At 43.6% G+C, this 19,791-nt stretch overlaps 1 protein-coding gene across 3 annotated transcripts in view; it reads left to right on the top strand.

The window, feature by feature from the left end:
- Nucleotides 1–19,553, top strand: part of LCP1 (lymphocyte cytosolic protein 1) — a 59,244-nt gene extending 39,691 nt beyond the window's left edge. For 2 of the 3 annotated variants that reach the window (XM_060079975.1, XM_060079974.1), the window contains 6 exons: nucleotides 446–524; nucleotides 1,105–1,219; nucleotides 2,466–2,599; nucleotides 10,373–10,496; nucleotides 14,450–14,574; nucleotides 17,731–19,553. In XM_060079975.1, coding sequence (XP_059935958.1) covers nucleotides 446–524; nucleotides 1,105–1,219; nucleotides 2,466–2,599; nucleotides 10,373–10,496; nucleotides 14,450–14,574; nucleotides 17,731–17,863 — 710 coding nt within the window. In that variant the 3' untranslated portion in view covers nucleotides 17,864–19,553. Of the gene's footprint in view, nucleotides 1–445; nucleotides 525–1,104; nucleotides 1,220–2,465; nucleotides 2,600–5,907; nucleotides 6,463–10,372; nucleotides 10,497–14,449; nucleotides 14,575–17,730 lie in introns of those variants that run through there. The other variant, XM_060079976.1, reaches the window with a different exon arrangement.
- Nucleotides 19,554–19,791: the final 238 nt, after the last annotated feature.

Consider the following 19,791-nt stretch of genomic DNA (forward strand, 5'->3'; position numbering starts at 1 on the left):
ATGCTCTAGAGATACTCATTGAATTGAAATGGAAAAAAAATTAACACAGAATAGCAACCCTCATCCAAATCCATTAGGGTTATTATTTTTTTCTACTTTCAGTGGGGTTTTTTCCTCAAATTTTCCTTTTGTTTCTTTCTTTTTTTTTTTTTTGCGGTACACGGGCCTCTCGCTGTTGTGGCCTCTCTTGTTGTGGAGCACAGGCTCTGGACACGCAGGCTCAGCGGCCACGGCTCATGGGCCCAGCTGCTCCGTGGCATGTGGGATCCTCCCGGACCGGGGCACGAACCCATGTGCCCTGCATCGGCAGACGGACTCTCAACCACCGCGCCACCAGGGGAGCCCTCCTTTCAGTGTTTATTACAGATTCTTTAGTTAAACCTTGATCATAAAAAAAGACATATTTTCTAGGTACGTGAAAGATAACTGGTGTTCATTCATTTAGGTGAGACAAGAGAAGAGCGGACATTTAGGAACTGGATGAACTCCTTGGGTGTAAACCCTCGAGTCAATCATTTGTACAGGTAAGAATATTGGGAGACTCTTCCTTAATATGAGATACCAAGACCTGGAAAGATCCCCAAGATTTCAAATACCACTGTGGTGTGCAATTCTCTTTACAAAGTGTGTGCACCTCAGTGAGAAGGGGGAAATGCCACACTGAGCAGCAGATGTTAAGAAACTCACTTCCATACACCAACCTTGCTGTGTATTTAGTACAAAAATCATAACCCAGCAGCAAAAGGACAAATGGAATCCCTGTTTGTAAACCCAAGATCTGCTCAGAAGCAGGCCAAACAGTAAATGTTCAGTTTGTGGTTGTATCTCCTGTGCCATTTGTTAGAGCCGTACTTCTTTTTCTGGAGGCTGTGTGTTTCTGCTGAAGGGGCAAAGGTGGTCACACCTGGGGGAGACCTCCAGTAAATTCCCTCCCTTTCTCTGAGTCGAGGTTTCTTCACCTCCAAGGATGGAGCTACTGATGCCAGTGTTGCCAAGTTGCCGGGAATGTTCCTTGAGCTAATATATAAGGAATTGCCTGGCCTGCTGCAGGAGCTTCATAAATGCTGAGTATCTGAGAATCCTTTTGTGTTTGTTTTTGTTCAGTGACTTATCAGATGCCCTGGTCATCTTCCAGCTCTATGAAAAGATTAAAGTCCCTGTTGATTGGAACAGAGTAAACAAACCACCATACCCCAAACTGGGGGGCAATATGAAGAAGGTAAACAATGACTCTTTGTGTGTGTGTGTGTGTGTGTGTTGGGTCTTCGTTGCTGTGCGCAGGCTTTCTCTAGTTGCATTGAGTAGGGGCTACTCTTCATTGCATTGTGCGGGCTTCTCATTGCAGTGGTTTCTCTTGTTGCAGAGCTCGGGCTTTAGGTGCACGGGCTTCAGTAGTTGTGGCACATGGGCTCAGTAGTTGTGGCTCGTGGGCTCTAGAGCACAGGCTCAGTAGTTGTGGCTCACGGGCTTAGTTGCTCCACTGCATGTGGCATCTTCCTGGACCAGGGCTCAATCCCGTGTCCCCTGCATTGGCAGGTGGATTCTTAACCACTGCACCACCAGGGAAGTCCCAAACAATGACTCTTCTGATGTTCTGGTAGGCAGGTGAAGTCATAAGCCTGCAAGAGTACCTTGTGAATACTTTATCAGGAGGCCAAACTTAGATAACTGTTTATCCATGGATTAAATTAGAGTACTGCAATCAGAAACCTGAATGGTTTTATTAAAGTGAGTTCATTATTTCAGTTGATTACTTATTTATAATTCCATGTTGGATGTCTTTAAACTTTATGATGTAAAAATTCTAATTAAGATAATTAGAGCAAGCAGAGCTGCAGGGTTGCTTTTGCCCCAGCAAGATCATCATTCTAATTTTCTAAAGAATCGAAGCCTTGTACTAACAGTTTGACTTGTACAAATAGTATGTCTAGTGTCAACGTAATGGGAACACATTGTTTTGTAAAAGCAGCCACGGGGTTGGCACGATCACTTCCCACCATTTCTCGTGCCTGTGACCCAATGATCCATGAGTCATAGCCACGGGAATACCTGTCCCACATTTCGGTCTACCGTGTGCATGTAGGATGGAGAATTCAGATGTTCTATGTCAATCTCTATGAATTCAGCTATTTTAGGAATATTATAGACAGGTTACTTAGTATGGCTGTCTAGTTCTGTAGTGTGATATAGCCATGAAAATGTTCATCATAATAATTCATTTGGGTTTTGCACTTAAAGTACACTATGAATATGTTTTTGGTGGGAGTGAGGGGTTCGATTTAAGAAAAGACAGAAAATTATTTGACTAACTTAGAATCCTAGAATTGCAGAACCAGGCGAAGCTTGAGAGATCAATCAATCTTACCTGATTATTTCATTTTGTGTCTTTATTATCTTATTTTCTCGGGTATTTATCATCATAGAGATGATGACATTAGGTTGTTTCCCTTCCTGCTCATTAACAGCTTGAGAACTGTAACTATGCAGTGGAACTGGGGAAGAATCAAGCGAAATTTTCCCTGGTTGGCATTGCTGGACAAGATCTCAATGAAGGAAACCACACCCTGACATTGGCCTTGGTCTGGCAGTTAATGAGAAGGTAATGCAACTCAGGGGAATGGCATTTTATTGAATGTATTCTTCATCTAGAAAAATACTTGCAAATTTCAGAGTTGTGATTTAATTTAATAAAACTATATTTTAAGCTAAACTTAAAACCAAAGGAATGTTGGCGGAGCAGTCCCGTTTTTTTTTTTTTTTTTTTTCTTCCGTTCAGTTCTGACAGTTTTGTTTCAGGTACTTTGAAACTCTGTTATTAGGATCGTCAATGTTTTAGATTGTTATGTTCTCTTAATGAATCACCCTTTTTCATTATGAAGTGACCCTGTTTATGCCTGGTAATATTCTTTTCTCTAAAACCTATTTTTCCTGATAGTAATACAGCCACTCCTGCTTCTTCTTGATTAGTTTAGCGTGGCACATTTTTTTCCATCCTTTAACTTTTAACTGATTTGTGTAAATACAGTCACTTATCTTTTAAAGGGACTTTCAGAATAAAGGGGGAAATATGCTATATTTACCTGCATATCTGTCATTTCAGGTGCTCTTCTTCCCATGGTGTAGATCCAGATTTCAATCTGATATCATTTGCCCTCTACTTGAAATATTTCTAGCAGTGCACATCTGTTGGCGAGGAATTATTTCAGCTTCTGTCTGTCTGAGAAAATCTTTATTATATTTTCATTTTTGAAAGGTATTTTATCTGAGTGTACAATTCTAGGTTGATAGTTTTTTCTTTCACTATTTTGAAGATGTATTCACTGTCTTCTAGCTTGCATCATTTCCAATGATAAATCTGTTGTCATTCCTGTCTTTGTTCCTCTGTATGTTATATGTCTTTTTTCCTCTGGCTTCTTTTAAGATTTTCTCTTTATCACTCATTTTAAGTAATTTGGTTATGATGTGCTTTGGTGTTTCTTGTGCTTGAGGTTTGTTGAGCTTCTTGAATCTGTGGGCTTACAGTTTTCATCAAATTTGGAAAAATCTTGGCCTCTATTTCTTCAAATATGACTCCTGTACCCACCCTCTAGTTTTTTGGGAACTCCAGGTACACATTTATTTGGTCATTTGAAGTTGTCCCAAAATTCACTGATGCTCAGATCATCTTTTTCCTTTACATTTCATTTTTTCCTCTCTCTGTTTTATTTGGGATAATTTCTATTGCCTTGTCTTAAATTCACCACTCTCTTCTTCTACAGTGTCTACCATTAATTCCATTTGGTGTATACTTTTTTTATCTCAGACATAATAGTTTTCGTGTATAGAAATTTGATTTGGGTCTTTTTTTTTTTTTTTTTTTTTTTTTTTTTTGCGGTATGCGGGCCTCTCACTGTTGTGGCCTCCCCCGTTGCGGAGCACAGGCTCCGGACGCGCAGGCTCCGGACGCGCAGGCTCAGCGGCCATGGCTCACGGGCCCAGCCGCTCCGCGGCATATGGGATCCTCCCAGACCGGGGCACGAACCCGTATCCCCTGCATCGGCAGGCGGACTCAACCACTTGCGCCACCAGGGAGGCCCTGATTTGGGTCTTTTTGACATCTCCTCTATGTCTTTCCTTAACCTTCTTGAACATATAGAATATAGTTATAATAACTGTTATTTCTGGGTCTGTTTCTATTAACTGATTTTTATCTTCATTATGGGTCATATTTTTCTGCTTCTTTGCATGCCTACTGATTTTTCATAGTATGTGAGGCACTGTGAATTTGACCTTGCTGTGTGCTAGATATTTCTGTATTCCTTTAAATATTCTTGAATTTTGTCCTGGGATGCAGTTAAGTTACTTAAGCACAATTTGATCCTTTGGGGGCTTACTTAATATCTTAATTAATCTCGAGCTAATTTTGTCTCTCAATACTGAGATAATCTCTTCTGAGTACTTTACTTGATGCTCCATATATCATGAGATTTTTCCACTCTGACTGGTAGGAACCAAATTTATGCCAGCCCTGTGTGAACGCCAAGGATTGTTCTGCCTATTTATTTCTGAAAGTTCTTTTTCCAGCCTCTGGTAATTTCCTCACATGAATGCTCCAAGTAGCACTCAGCTGAACACTTGAGGCAAACCCTCTGAAGATCTCTGGAGCTTTCTTTCTAGATGACTGTCCTCTCCAGGCAGCTCTCTTCTCTCTGCTATTCTGCCCCACACATTCTAGTGCCCTGGCTTCCTTGAGTTCTCAACCCTTTCCGCTTGCCTCAGGGTCACTGTCATGCTGTGTTTGAGTTCTCTCTCCCTGCACTGCAGCCTGGAAACTCTCCGTGCAGTAAGCTGGAACAATCTTAGGTTTGGTTTCCTTCTCTCAGGGACCACTGTTTTGTGCTTCCTGTTGTCCAATGTCTGCACAACATCGTTTCATATTTTTTCATTGTGCTTTATGTGTTTAAGGCAGAAAGGTAAACTGGTCCCTGTTATTCCATCATGACCAAAAGCAGAATTTCCTGCTACTTCCTTAACAGAGAACTTTAGGTACCTTTTAGAGTCAAACATAAAATTGATTAATGTGAGAGCTATGTGGCCATATTATTTAAGCAACAGTAGAATATAATAAGATATACAAATAGAAAATAAATGGTGAGAAAAGTAAACAATTTTGGGTACAAAAGCATGAGCCTGGGAAGAATTCTAGACAGCAAATCTGTAAGCATGAACTGGTTTACTTTTACATGCTTTGCTCTTTCCCCCTTTACTGATAGCTCTGACCAGGCAGAAGTCTTCCGTTCCTTAATTAGAACCTATGTTAGTGTGACTTAATTCATTTTTCTGCCTGGATGGAAGCCCAAGAAACCATATGTCACATTACATTATGTCTAACAAGGTAATGGCAGAGACAAGGGTTTGTCCCTAAGCACTGCCGCTTTATTCCCAGGCCACTGTCTGCAGATCCTAATATTTATAATGGTCTTTGGAGTAATCATGTCAGTGTCTCCAGGTGATGTAGGGTGATCAGAAATGATCATAATCAATTTAACTACCTGATTTACATTTGCTTTATCAAGTATGATGCTCCATTACTCCTTTCTCAACTGGGATCTCCTTAATGATTGAAGGCAGATGTCATAAGGCTTCTCTGGCACAGAAAACTCCAGAGCTAAAGAAACTTTAGCCTCTATTTTACTGCATGTATCTAGAACATCACTGAAAGTTCCTAAGGGCCGTTCTCACTGGTGTATATGCAGAAACGATTTCTGAACTACTCTCTATTTTCTTTCACATGTGTTTTTAATTCTTAACAGACTGGCTTTTGGTACTGATTGCTTTAAAAACCAAAGCAAAAGTCTTTTAAGTTGCAACAGTTAAACTGACTCATGGGTTTGAAGATGAAATTATCTTTGTTATTTTCTATTTTAGTGACTTAAAAAGAAAACTCAGGGGGTTTCCCCTGCTGGCGCAGTGGTTGAGAGTCCGCCTGCCGATGCAGGGGACACGGGTTCGTGCCCCGGTCCGGGAAGATCCCACATGCCGCAGAGTGGCTGGGCCTGTGAGCCATGGCCGCTGAGCCTGCACATCCGGAGCCTGTGCTCCGCAACGGGAGAGGCCACAACAGTGAGAGGCCCGCATACCACAAAAAAAAAAAAAAAAAGAAAACTCAGGCCAACTCTATTCTATTTTGAATTTCATAATATCTGAAAATCACTTTGTAATATGATCTTCGTTCTGGAAGTTTTATAAAAATGTGACCCAACATCATAGTTTAAGGCTAGTATATATATGATAAGGGCTAGTTTGCTGCTGTGTCTCTACCTGGTAAATAAGTCATATTTCTCATGAGTCTTTACTGTATAAGAATTGTGCCTATAAGAAAATGGACAGAGAAATACATTACTGTGAAAGGCGATGAAATGACTGATAATTATGTAAATGCCACCAGAAGGGTATATTTTTTTCTCTGTATGCCACACATTAACATATCTAATAAATTTAGAGCCAGTTCTAGCTGGAATTTATTTCATTGGATTTCACAGATGTGCTAATTTGGTCATTTATCTGAACAATAAATGGCATGTCATTTTTCCCTCTAGAAACAAATGAAAGCTTAAACCTCCCTTTCCCCTTCAGTAGCCTAGAAATCGTTCTCAGATTGGAAAGCTGGCAAATTGCACGTGTCTAAGTTTGGAGACAAAAGCCTGAGGCAAGTAGGCTGCCGGCAGACAGCCACAATAGTTAGACTCCAACAGATGAGTCAAGAGTCTGAGGCAGGCAAAGGAGGGAATTCTCCCCAGATCAAACAGGCTGTGGATGGTGAATTGGGGATAGGTCCTTGAAAAACAAAACACTGAGGTATGTCCCTCTGGGTCACATGTTACATAGATAACACAAGTGTTTGATGGCAGGAAAGCACACAAGTCATAATCACAGCTTCTCCAGCCCCACACCCCATCCATCGTCTGCTGTTGGATGAGGCCCTGGCTTAAGCTGGAGCTCATGGGGCCACTTCATTTTGACAGAGGGCTTCTCAGCATCGCGTGGTGTGCAAACACCACGGATCTTGTCTGCAGGGTTCCATTTAATAATAGCACAGTCCCCCCAAAACATGTTTCATGATAAGGAATGATTATCTCACAAGGAAAATCCTAGGAAGACACAAGCCAAATTGATTTTTGTTTTCAATTTTGCATCTACATTTGGTGCTTCATGGACTTTCTAGACTGGGGTCTCCAACCTAAATGTTTGCCTTTCTTCCCTTTGTTTTTCTGATGTCCTTACAAGCAGCTGTCTGATTCCTTTTAAACCTCCACATCTCCCTTGAGGCGGCCGAAGGACAACTCTGTGCTCCCGACCACTGTGTGCCACCATGAGGGGCTATTCTCAGACCCCCGAATGCAGTCAGCTGCCTCCAGGGTGTTCTGTGTCTACGTCTCCCTGTCCCTTTGTGGCCTTTTATATTTGCATGAATAGACTTTTGTATAAGGGTGAGCTTCTCCTCTGTACCATTTTCTTCCCTCACTCAAGGAGTGGCTTGAAAGCACGGCTCCTGTCCACTGGAGAGAGTCAACAAAGCAGGCTGGGCCTCCTGGCAAAGGGAAGTGAGAGTTCGGTCCTGAGATGAGTGAGGCTGCTGGAAGATTAAACCTAGTCTGTTTCTCAGGTTATTTATGGACGTGACCTGATGAAACAAACACTAACCCACCATCTCTTAATGAGTGGACTAGGCAGAAATTCTTACATGGTATAGTAAATGCTGGTAACTTAATGTACATGCTGTTAGGAAACAAGCCGGTTATGACATAAATGATATGATCAAACCTCAGGCCTTTTTCCAAACCAGTAATATTTTGAAAATCTAACTGGAACTTATCCCATTTGTACTCGTTATTCCTTAGCATTTTGGTCCCATCTCTGGGCGCAGACTAAGCATTTCCCATCTTGACTTTCTCCTTGCTTTTCCTGGGAGAAAATCATTCTCTTAGTTTCATCTACTACTCTACTCTTTCATTTGCTAGATACCCAGTATGTACTGGGCACTCGGCTAACCCGTGAAAGCACTGAGATGAAAATGGTCTATGGACTCTGTCCAAGGGCACGAGGTAGGCAGAGACATGCACATCAACTCCATCAAAAGCTCTGGGAAACAGGTTGGAAGCAAGTGTAGCAATAATGATTAATATACTGCATGGGTCAGAAAAAATGATGCTTGAACTGGGACTTGTTCTCAGGATTAGAAATTCACTAGAGAGGAAGGACATCCAAGGCAGAGCGCACACCTGAGTCATGGAAGCAGGAGGCAGGAGGACGCGTGGTGCGGTCGGTGAGCTGCTGATGGTTCTGTGCAGCTGGAAGAACATGAGTGTGTGTGACCACAAAGCCTTGAAGAAGGAGGGGAAGGAGGAGGCACTGACAAGGGACACTCAGGTCAAATTGCAAAAGGACTCGTGTGCCATTCTAAGGAATTTGACCTGTGTTCTTTGGGCCTCAGAGAGTCACTTTAAATGACATGACCGGAACAGTAGTTTAGAAAAGGCAGAATGAAGAGGAACCAGCTGATGTGAGGGAATCTGGGGAGGTGTCACTGAGAGGACTTAGATGCCAGATTGGTCCACAGGATTTTATTGTTTTGATAAAGAAAAGTTGCAGAAACCCTTTTCCTCCCCATCGCCAATGATAGGAAAGCGCTTTCACCTGAAGGAAGCAGGGCATTGCTCCTGTTTCCGAGATTACACTTGGAAACCATTGTGGAAGAACTATGTTTAGCACAGAAGCAGTAACTGGGGAAGATACCCGATGGATTACGTAATGAGCAAAACCCTGGGCACCCAAATGGAGGGTGACCTCATTTAGGGAGGCCCTCCAGACAGGACTCAATGGCACGATACTTGAGTTTCATTTTGGACAACACACACTGAAATTCTAGTCTTTCGTAGGTAACTTGACTCTCCCCCCTTACAAGGCTGAACCGTGAGGCCAGCAGACCTGCCCACCTGCCCTACTGCTTGGCTCTCTCCCTGTGTTTACCCTTTGAGAGAGATTAGCTTGGGGAATGGTGAGTCTTCTCTGCTCCATGGAATTTTAAGAGCTTGAAGCATCTTCTTAATGTTTCCCCTGCAAAACCCACTTCTCATAACAGTATGTATCTAAGGCAATTCTTACCCTCAAACTAGAGATTAACTAGAGATTAATGTGTATTCCCAATATTTCTACTTCTGTGATACACAGAGGAAACTCTTTTATATTTTTTCTTTATTATGTTGGCTGCTTGGGCTTTGAAGTATAGCTGATTTACAATGTTGTGTTAATTTCTGCTGTACAGCAAAGTGATTCAGTTTTATATATATATATATACATTCTTTTTCATATTCTTTTCCATTATGGTTTATCAAAGAATATTGACTATAGTTCCCTGTGCTATACAGTAGGACCTTGTTGTTTACCCATTCTATTATAATAGTTTGCATCTCCTAACCCCAAACTCCCAATCCATCCCTTGGCCACCCTCTTCCCCCTTGGCAACTACAAGTCTGTTCTCTATGTCTGAGAGTCTGTTTCTGTTTCAAAGATACATTCATTTGTATCATATTTTAGATTCCACATATAAGTGATATCATGATATTTGTCTTTCTCTGTCTTACTTCACTTAGTATGATAATCTCTAAGTCCATCCATGTCACTGCAAATGGCGTTATTTCATTCTTTTTATGGCTGAGTAATATTCCTTTGTATATATGCCATATCTTCTTTATCCATTCATCTGTCGATGGACATGTAGGTTGTTTCCATGTCTTGGCTAATGTGAATAGTGCTGCTATGAACATTGGGGTACATGTAGCTTTTTGAATTATAGTTTTTTTCTGGATATGTGCTTGGGCTTTTCTAACATTGAATTGTTCCTTGATTTTCATAGTTCCTTTAAGAAAAGCGTTACTGGTTCAAATCCTTTATTTCATTTTCCTTTCCCTGCTTCTCTTCTGCTTTCTGTCTGTACAATGTCTGTGATATGCGCTCTGCATCTCACTCTAAGTATTAAGTTCTATTTTGTTATTCTAAAAGGAACTAATGTCATTACATATTCTTTTTTCCTCAGATGTAATGGTGTTCAGACCATCTTCTGTGACAGGAAAAAAAACATTTCTATGCTGGCGACTGTCTGTGAATAGTGAATTCTTTTTTAAAAACTTTTTATTGGAGTATAGTTGACTTAAAATGTGTTACTTTCTGCTGTACAGCAAAGTGAATCACTTATACACATACATATATCCACTCTTTTTTAGATTATTTTCCCATATAGGTCATTACAGAGTATTGAATACAGTTCTCTGTGCTACACAATAGTGAATTCTTTAGCAACTTTTCTCCAGAAATCATTCTTGATTTTGTTCAGGTACACACTGAATATTCTTGAAGAACTTGGAGGTGGGCAGAAGGTCAACGACGACACTATTGTCAACTGGGTGAATGAAACATTGAAGGAAGCGGAGAAAAGTTCATCCATCTCTAGTTTCAAGGTAACACGCGTGTCTCCTGCTTGCGGCCACCTGAGCATTATGCTTATCTTTATTGCTTCCACTCTGTTTTCAAGAGTGACCTTCAGTGTGAGGTCTTTGAGGCTCGCCCTCCCGTTTTGATTTTGTTTAAATGACCCATTATTGTTTTGACGTTCATAGACCATTTCATTGACAGATTTCTTGTTGTTCTCTCCCATAATAATTAATTTTAAAAACCCACTCGTTTTTTACATGGGATTTTAGACGTTGTTCTTCCAAAGTAATGTAAAATATAATGTTTTTTTTTTATTTATTTATTTATTTATTTATTTAATTTATTTTTTTATTTTTTTGCTGTACGCGGGCCTCTCACTGTTGTGGCCTCCCCCATTGCGGAGCACAGGCTCCGGACGCACAGGCCCAGCGGCCATGGCTCACGGGCCCAGCCTCTCCGCGGCATGTGGGATCTTCCCAGACCGGGGCACGAACCCGTATCCCCTGCATCGGCAGGCGGACTCTCAACCACTGCGCCACCAGGGAAGCCCCAAATATAATGTTTTTTAAATGTGCATAGCTCCATGGTTCAGATTGTTAACATAATGAGGGTGAAATATAAAATGCTAAAAGATCTCCCATGGGATGTTTTTTTTTTCTGAAAAAAAAAAAGCAGTTGCTTACTTGTATCCAAATCCCACTTTTATTAATAACAGCATGACATTTTATTACATTTCTTCACTCATGTTTTATACATTAGCTGGATCCTTCCTCAAGGGCCCTGCGCACTTGATTGACCATATAATGTCTGCGTCATATCTTAACTACATTTTCCTGGCTTAAAGGTCAAGATGGCGGAGAGGGACCCCTTCAGAGTTATATTAACAGGGCGGGTGAGGCAGTTCGTCATGCTATCAATCCTCTCCTTCAAAATCAAGAAAAAAATGAAAATCTCTCCCCTCCCAGAAAGGGCAGAAGGTATATCTGTAGGCCGGGCTCTACCAGGAGTGCCCAGTCCCTGTGAGCTCAGCACAGGAAGCGGCCAGCTCTGTCTTCCCTCTGCTCACCATCCATTTGGTCTGGAGGTCGAAGTGGAGGCTGGTGACAGATGTGAGCAAGTCCTTCCAGAAGGAGATTTGGGAAGGCGGTGGTGAACAGCACAGTAGAGGGGTGCTCCCAGGATGGAGCGTGGTCTCAGTACTAGGGGCTCCTTGTTTGTAACAGGGGGCTCCTCATGTCCTCTTCACAGACATGATGAAGACAGCTTTACCATTTTCCTGATGTTTTTCTTTTCTTGGCTGCTTCGGGCGGCATGCGAGATCTTAGTTCCCTGACTTGGGATCCCACCCGCGGCCCCTGCAGTGGAAGCGTGGAGTCTTAACCACTGAAGCACCAGGAAGTCCCACCATTTTCCTGATTTTATAGTGAAGAAACTGGGTGCTCATTGAACTCCTGAGGTTACAGCTAGTAATTGCAGGTGGTGTCCATCAGGGAGGGGAAAGCACCTTTCACCTGCGAGGTGAGGTTATAGAGTGGAGAATATCTATAGGTCACTTGACCATGGCTATGAAGTGAGTAGCCCCAGGCATGCGTCTCTCTGTAAAACAGCTGCCACTTTACAGGAATGCATCCCATTTCATTACCCAGCAGCTTCTGGGGTGATCCTGTGGGGATTCATTCTTGGGAATGTTTGGCAATTTTTTGCTCCTTGTGATGCTCTGGGCTAATTTTCTCCTGTCTTCTCACTGAGTCATTGTGGAATTGATTAGGTCAAAAGGACCACAAAAGGAAAATGTCAAATTAGCCCCATACTGCTTTTAAGTGAAACCCTTCAAAAAGTGAGCACAGCGCACCCTGATTAACCATCGCAGAAACAGTCCTGGGCCCTCCTCACCTATGAACGCTGCCAGCTGCTGGCCATCTCGCTGCCTGTCAGCCCACCAAGACTGTGGGAAGGAAGTAGGAAAGAAGGTGAAACTCAAATCTCTCCATTTTGCTTCCATTGTGCTTCTTTACCAAAAAATTCTATGGAGATAGAAGCTCAGGCTAATGGTGGAAATTAGATTACGATTATATGTATATTGATCTTAATTTTGTGGTAGTTCTTACATAACCCAGAAGTAAATGAAAATGGACCCATTCTATTTTTTAAAATAGTATTCTACCTCTACAGAGGGTCAGTGCTGGAGACCTAGCATCTTGCAGGGGTCCTGTGTCTTGTTTCTTTGTTAGAATTGGTTCTGATCTGGACCCGCAAGGTATGAGGTGTTTGAACTTGACTATGCTCAGATGGTGACACACAGTTGCCTCGGCATGTCTGCACTCACAGGTGCAGAGTTTTGTGCATTTACACCTTAAAAGCATTCACAGGGAGTTCCCTGGTGGCACAGTGGTTAAGAATCCGCCTGCCAACACAGGGGACGCAGGTTCGATCCCTGTTCTGGGAAGATCCCACATGCTGCGGAGCAACTAAGCCCGTGAGCCACAGCTACTGAGCCCGTGAGCCACAACTACTGAGCCTGCATGCCTAGAGCCTGTGCTCCGCAACAAGAGAAGCCACGACAATGAGAAGCCAGCGCACCACATGAAGAGTAGCCCCCGCTCGCTGCAACTAGAGAAAGCCTGTGCGCAGCAACGAAGACCCAACACAGCCAAAAAATAAATAAATAATGTTCCTTTAAAAAAAAAATCAGGTAGAACCTTTAAAAAAAAAAAACAAAGGGCCTCCCTGGTGGCGCAGTGGTTGAGAGTCCGCCTGCCGATGCAGGGGATACGGGTTCGTGCCCCGGTCTGGGAGGATCCCATATGCCGCGGAGCGGCTGGGCCCGTGAGCCATGGCCGCTGGGCCTGCGCGTCCGGAGCCTGTGCTCCGCAACGGGAGAGGCCACAACAGTGAGAGGCCCGCATACCGCAAAAAAAAAAAAACAAAAAACATTCACAGCTTTGCGTGTGTCCATCAAACTGTTTACAGACCCCAAAGAAAGAGCCCAAGATTTAAAGTCAGAATACCTGGGTTCAGATCCCAGCCCCACCACTTATTAGCAAGCCACTTAACTTCAGAAACTCCCTTTGCTTGCTGTAAATTAAGATGAGATGCCTCCATCCAAGGCTTGTAGCAGTAAGTGAGATAACCTATAAAAAGTGCTGAGCACACTGTGAGACACCGATGGATATGAGTTGCAGTCATCGCATTTGATCACATAATTGCTGTCACTGTCTACCTGGACCTATGGACCCTTTTCTTTCCCTAAGGTCCCCAGAAGAGGGGCATTCACTGAATCCCATCCAACTGAGCCCGCATCACTCTCCCTGCCTGTCACCTCTGGGATGTCCCCCGAAAATGAAGCGAGGTTCCTCTTTATTTTTATTTATTTATTTACTTTTTTGCGGTGCGCGGGCCTTTCACTGTTGTGGCCTCTCCCGTTGCGGAGCACAGGCTCTGGACGCGCAGGCTCAGCAGACATGGCTCACGGGCCCAGCCGCTCCGCGGCACGTGGGATCTTCCCAGACCGGGGCACGAACCCGTGTCCCCTGCATCGGCAGGCGGACTCTCAACCACTGCGCCACCAGGGAAGCCTGTGGGGTTCCTCTTAATGTCTTTAGTCTCTCTTTTCTGATGGTTTCTTTTTCAAATCATCCCTTCCTCTACTAATAACCAGTACTTGAATGAAACATACTATATATCAACCTCTCTGCTTTTCTCTAGTTGCTCTAACTTCCTTCCATTCACTATTTGGGAATGACTCCCTGACTGTTGGCAGACAATGGATTTCCTCCACTTAGTGAACCACCAGGAAGCTACTAGTGATGCCCCTACAGAAATGACCACTGGTTTGAAACACCATGTGCGACACTGTGGCATTTCCCACACCAGGCTGTATATATTCGTATTTAAGAGGAGAGAACCACTCAGTTTCCTTGAGCCAAATAGAAGTAACTTGGGAGCATATTGTTAAAACCCATGCTTTCTTTCTATGCAGGACCCAAAGATTAGTACAAGTCTTCCCGTCCTGGATCTCATTGATGCCATTCAACCAGGTTCCATTAACTATGACCTCCTGAAGACAGAAAACCTGAACGACGAAGAGAAACTCAACAATGCAAAGTACGTAAATAAACCTAGGGTCAGGGAGGAAAGGATGAGCCGGCCTCTGGGTAGCTGTAAACCCTAGTGCCTGTGCCTTCATGCAAACACTTTTAGGTTCACTGTTGATGCTTTTTCTTCTCATGACGTACTGTGTCCCATCATCATTATTTTCAATACTGGGCAATAGCAGTTTAAGGCTCCAGGTGTTAGAGGGAACAAGACAAAAACGCTTGATAACAATGGAAACAATTGAAATTGAAAACAGTTGACTTCTGATTGATAAGCAAGCCTGTAATTTCATAAAACCAATTTCCTAATCATAATCTATGGGAGGCTTCCTGAATAGAGTTTGTACACGGTGCGTGCAAATATAAACATTCTATTTGTGAATATCTGTGGATATGCATGGACAGGGGTGGGGTTCAAGACCAGAGTCTTCTCCAGCTTAAGAGCAACTGCCATTTGCTTTACTTGTAGAATGAGGGTCAGCAGAGCCCAAATTTGGTCTGTTGTCAGCTTTTATACATCAGGTTTTATTTACGTAGTTTCTATAGCTCTTTCCCTGATACAGTAGCAGAGTTGAAATAGTTGTGACAAAGCCCACAGAGTCTGAAATATTTGCTATCTGGTCTTTATGGAAAGCTTGCCTTCCTAGAGAGGTGCCTTTCTACCCTAGAGAGGTGCCTTTCTAAGAGCAGGCTGTATTAGTTCCTAGGTCTGTCATAACAAAATAGCACAAACAAGGTGACTTCAGACAACAGAAATTTCTTCTCTCACTGTTGTGGAGGCTAGAAGTCCAAGATCAAGGTGTCGGCAGGGTTGGTTCCTCCTGAGGGCTTGGATGGAGAATCTGTCCCACACCTCCCTCATCGTTGGGCTTATAGATGTACCACTCCAATCCTGTCTTCACGTGGCCTTCCCTGTGTTTCTGTGGCTTCACGTAGCTGTCTTCTGTGTGTGTATGTCTGTGTCTCTTCTCCCTCTCTTATAAGGACATCAGTCATACTGGATTAGGGCTCCACCCTACCCCAGCATGACCTCATCTGAACTAACTATACCTTAAATAACACTTTTTCCAAATAACATCACCATCTGAGGTACCAGGGGTTAGGGCTTCTGCATACGTTTTTTGGGGGGCAGTATTCAATCCATAACGCAAGTCCAGGGTTAACGAATGACTAGTGCCCAGCAGCCCTGCTGTGTATCTCATCCCAGCAGCGCCCTTCTCTCTGTGCCCAGTCTTGGAAAGTGGAGACGTGCGTTCCTGGTATGCTGACGTTTAGCACGATCTAATGGAGAGAAGAGAAATAATTCAACAGCAGTTACAGTAGAGTGTGAGGGATGGTGTGGAAGGAGGACCCCAGGGTGCTGCGGAGGGGACAGGAAGGGAACTGAAGCTCTACCAAATAACATCGAAGCTGGGACGGATTGAAAGGACAAGGAAGAAGGAGCTGGAGGGGGCTTCCCTGGTGGCACAGTGGTTGAGAGTCCGCCTGCCGATGCAGGGGACATGGGTTTGTGCCCCGGTCTGGGAGGATCCCACATGCCGCGGAGCGGCTGGGCCCGTGAGCCATGGCCGCTGAGCCTGTGCATTCGGAGCCTGTGCTCAGCAACAGGAGAGGCCACAACAGTGAGAGAGGCCCATGTACTGCAAAAAAAAAAAAAAAAAAAAAAAAGAAGGAGCTGGACAGGTGAAAGAGCTAGGAAGACTATTCTAGCAGAGGGAAGAACATGGATGAAGACCCAGAAATTTTTTTAAAAAAAGGCCTTGAACCTATAGATGTTCAAGAGGGGTGTGATTAAGTTTAAGGAACTCGCCCAAGGTTTTACAATTATCAAGTGGTTCAACTGAAATTCAAAGTCTGACTTCAGAGCCCAGGCTCCTAAGCACTGTCCTGTAAAGGCAAGATACAAAATTACTTAGAAAAATGGGTAAAAAGAATTATATAGAATCCTAAAGGTGGCTATGGTGGCAGGATTGTGCATGGTTTGTTTGGTTTTTGAAGCTCTATTTTCTAACTTTTTAATAATTTTTCCTCTATTTTATAATGGAAAAATTAATTTTATTTCATTAATAATTAATATAGAGGAAGTGATTGAGAGATGGACAAGGAGAAAGAATGGGATGCTCTGGCCCAATGCTCTTAAATTAATTTGATCAATAAAGTAAGAATAAAGTTATTTCAGGAGAGCAAAGGGAGTAATGGGGCTTTGGGTGGAATGGAGAATCTCTGGAGTAGCCACTGCAAGAAGTTACTAGTGGTGCAGTGGTTGAGAGTCCGCCTGCCGATGCAGGGGACGCGGGTTCGTGCCCTGGTCCGGGAGGATCCCACATGCCGCGGAGCGGCTGGGCCCGTGAGCCATGGCCGCTGAGCCTGCGCGTCCGGAGCCTGTGCTCCGCAACGGGATAGGCCACAACAGTGAGAGGCCCACGTACCGCAAAAAAAAAAAGTTACTAGATAATGAATGAGGAGAAGAAAAGAACTGCCAGGTAATAGTGTGGGCTCATTTGAAGATAGACTACAGCTAATAAAAATTATCTTCATATAACTATAAACAGAGCAAAAATATTCTGCTACAGCTATGGTGATCTTATGTGAAAATGTGTAATATAAAACTCTGGTTATTCTACTATTATAGTATCATAAATAAATACACATACATGGAGGCGAGGATTAGAATGGAACAAGAAAGGACTTGATGGGTAAGGTCGAGGTATTACAGATGCATTTCCCCTTTTTTCTGCCTTGTAAAAATGTTTCTGTAGTTGAAATGGTGTCTGCAGACTTTCCCTAGCACACACTCTTGTTCAGTTCTATGACTTTTTCTGCCACTGTACAGCCCAAGCAAATAAGCATGCTGTAGGCACCAAAAGTGGTGCTAGCTAGGAAGCTCTCTAAGGACAAATAATAAATTTGGTAATTATCACGAGGCTGGACAGCAAGTTTGACGGAGTCAGGAGCTTTGTCAGGCCAGCATTTGCCCTCGAGTCTCGGGAGGAGCCCAGTGATTGGCTCCAGCCGTACCAGGAATGAGCTCTGTATAGCAGATAGTTTATAGTGCAGAGTAGAGAGTATATAGTATAGATTATATAGAATGACTATAACTGTGATCCTCAGGGGTCCCCTTCATGCTTGTTTAGGCTCCTCTCATTCTTCCTCTTTTCTCTTTTAGGTACGCCATCTCTATGGCCCGAAAAATCGGAGCAAGAGTATATGCCCTTCCAGAAGACTTGGTTGAAGTGAACCCCAAGATGGTCATGACAGTGTTTGCTTGCCTCATGGGGAAAGGAATGAAGAGGGTGTAAGGCCCAGCGGGCAGGACTGGAGGCGCACATGCGTTTCTGGCTGCTCAGCACTGGGTGCTCCCAGGAAACACGGGGACAAGTCCAACCATTCCAACGTTTTCAACTTGGTGACATTATACAAGGTTCCAAAAAAAAATGTGTATCTGTTCAGCCAAGTAGCCTTTGTGTATTTAACAAAAAGTGCTTTATTCTTTGCAAAAGACCCAGTCTCTTACAAATATTTTTTTTATTATTGAATTGATTGCTTTGAAAATCTAGAGACAAAAAGAATTTATTTTCCAGGCACCCTTTCTGCTTTTGCCATTATAGTCAGGTATAGAAGCTGTAGGTAGTGTTGTTAATTTTAACATAATCTTTCAAACCAGCTTAAATCGGCTGCTTTCTTGTTTAGGGTGAGAACCAGGAGGGGAGAACCATCAGACCAGCCCTAAAACCGGCTTCTGGAGGCCAGCGTTTGATCTGTTACGAGCCTCCTTCGTGTAGCCCTTCTGTGCTCTCTCTCCCTGTGACTTTGCTCTCCACTCTCTCAGAACTCTGCCTTCTCTGTGGCCGTCCTCCTCTTGGGGCCACTTGGATCATCTGACCAATCAGTCAGGCTGTTGGGATCTCCAAGAGTCTCTGGTAACCTGAAGACCTAAGGCTCATCATCAGAGCCTTTTCTCAGAACTGGGGTCCCAAATGTCATCAGATTTTTTTTTTCAGCCAATAGGAAGCCCTCTGTTTTTAACCCTACGATTTGGGCTCTGACCAGATCTAACATCTTGAATACTGTGCCTTCAAATAGATTCTTACTTAACTCTTGGTGGAAGGTTCTATCCAAGGAGGGTGTCATTGAGCAGCAAGGCACTAGGGGGCAGTGCAGAGCCATAACAAAGCATCTGTTCTTGGGTGCTGCCTCTCCGTGTACGTAGCTCTGTGTGTTAGATCTAGTTATTGTGGTGTGGCTGGATATCTGGTGACGGGGAACCATCTTGCTCTGATTTCATTTGCTCTTAGATCATAGTGCACGTGATTGCTGCCAGGCCATAGGACCGATGTTTACTTTTTTGGTACCCTCAAGCTCCCAGGGGCCATATGTGCCAATGACCAGTGACCCTCACCTCACCCCCGTACCCCAGCACACACACACACACACACACACACACACACACACACTCACATACACACATACCTAGCCAGGTGTCAAGCTGGGTAAGAACTGGCTGCATTGCTTTGCGAAGAGCTAATGACTGGATAGTTAAAGAATTCCAAAATAAAACCAGAGGAACAGTGTGAATTTGAGCAGCTCTAATAGACTATGCAATTTCCTTGAAAGCTTACCAAAGGCTAAATAGCAACAGAGCACTGGGCACCAACACTAGACCCCCTCTATTGTGGTGGAAGGGCTCATCATTGAGGTATCTTCTTTAGGGGTGGTATGTAGTGGAACTTAGCCATTTTTCAAAGCAATCGAAAATGCATCGCCCCAGATCTGCTCCTTGGCAGTGGGCTCAGGAAGCCGACCTGTGGCTTCTCCCGGTCCATAACCTGTGTTTCTGCTGCATCTGAATGCAAAGCGGTTGGCTTTGCCTTAATCTGCACTTCACCATGTAGCCTCAGACAATTCTCCCCCATCTGCCTCCAGGAAGCATGTTACTGCCTTAAAGGACGATGAAGATGAAGTAATGCTCAAGTGCTCTCCAAATAAAATGTTCCCTGTATTGGATGTCTTCTGAAGGTTTCGTAAGAGTGTATCCTAACTTATTCATTCATTCAGCCAACACGCACTGAGGGCTGAAATGTGCCAGGCATTGCGCACGGTTTGGGGAATACACCTGTAAATGAGGCAGGCATTGTGCTCAGCTGATCAGGAAAGCCTGATGATAAACAACTCCACTGACAGCTGTGATGAGCGATTGATGCGGGCAGGGTGAGACAGGCTCACAACA

The sequence above is a fragment of the Mesoplodon densirostris genome, chromosome 17, assembly GCF_025265405.1.
Source record: "Mesoplodon densirostris isolate mMesDen1 chromosome 17, mMesDen1 primary haplotype, whole genome shotgun sequence".
NCBI classification, from domain to species: domain Eukaryota; kingdom Metazoa; phylum Chordata; class Mammalia; order Artiodactyla; family Ziphiidae; genus Mesoplodon; species Mesoplodon densirostris.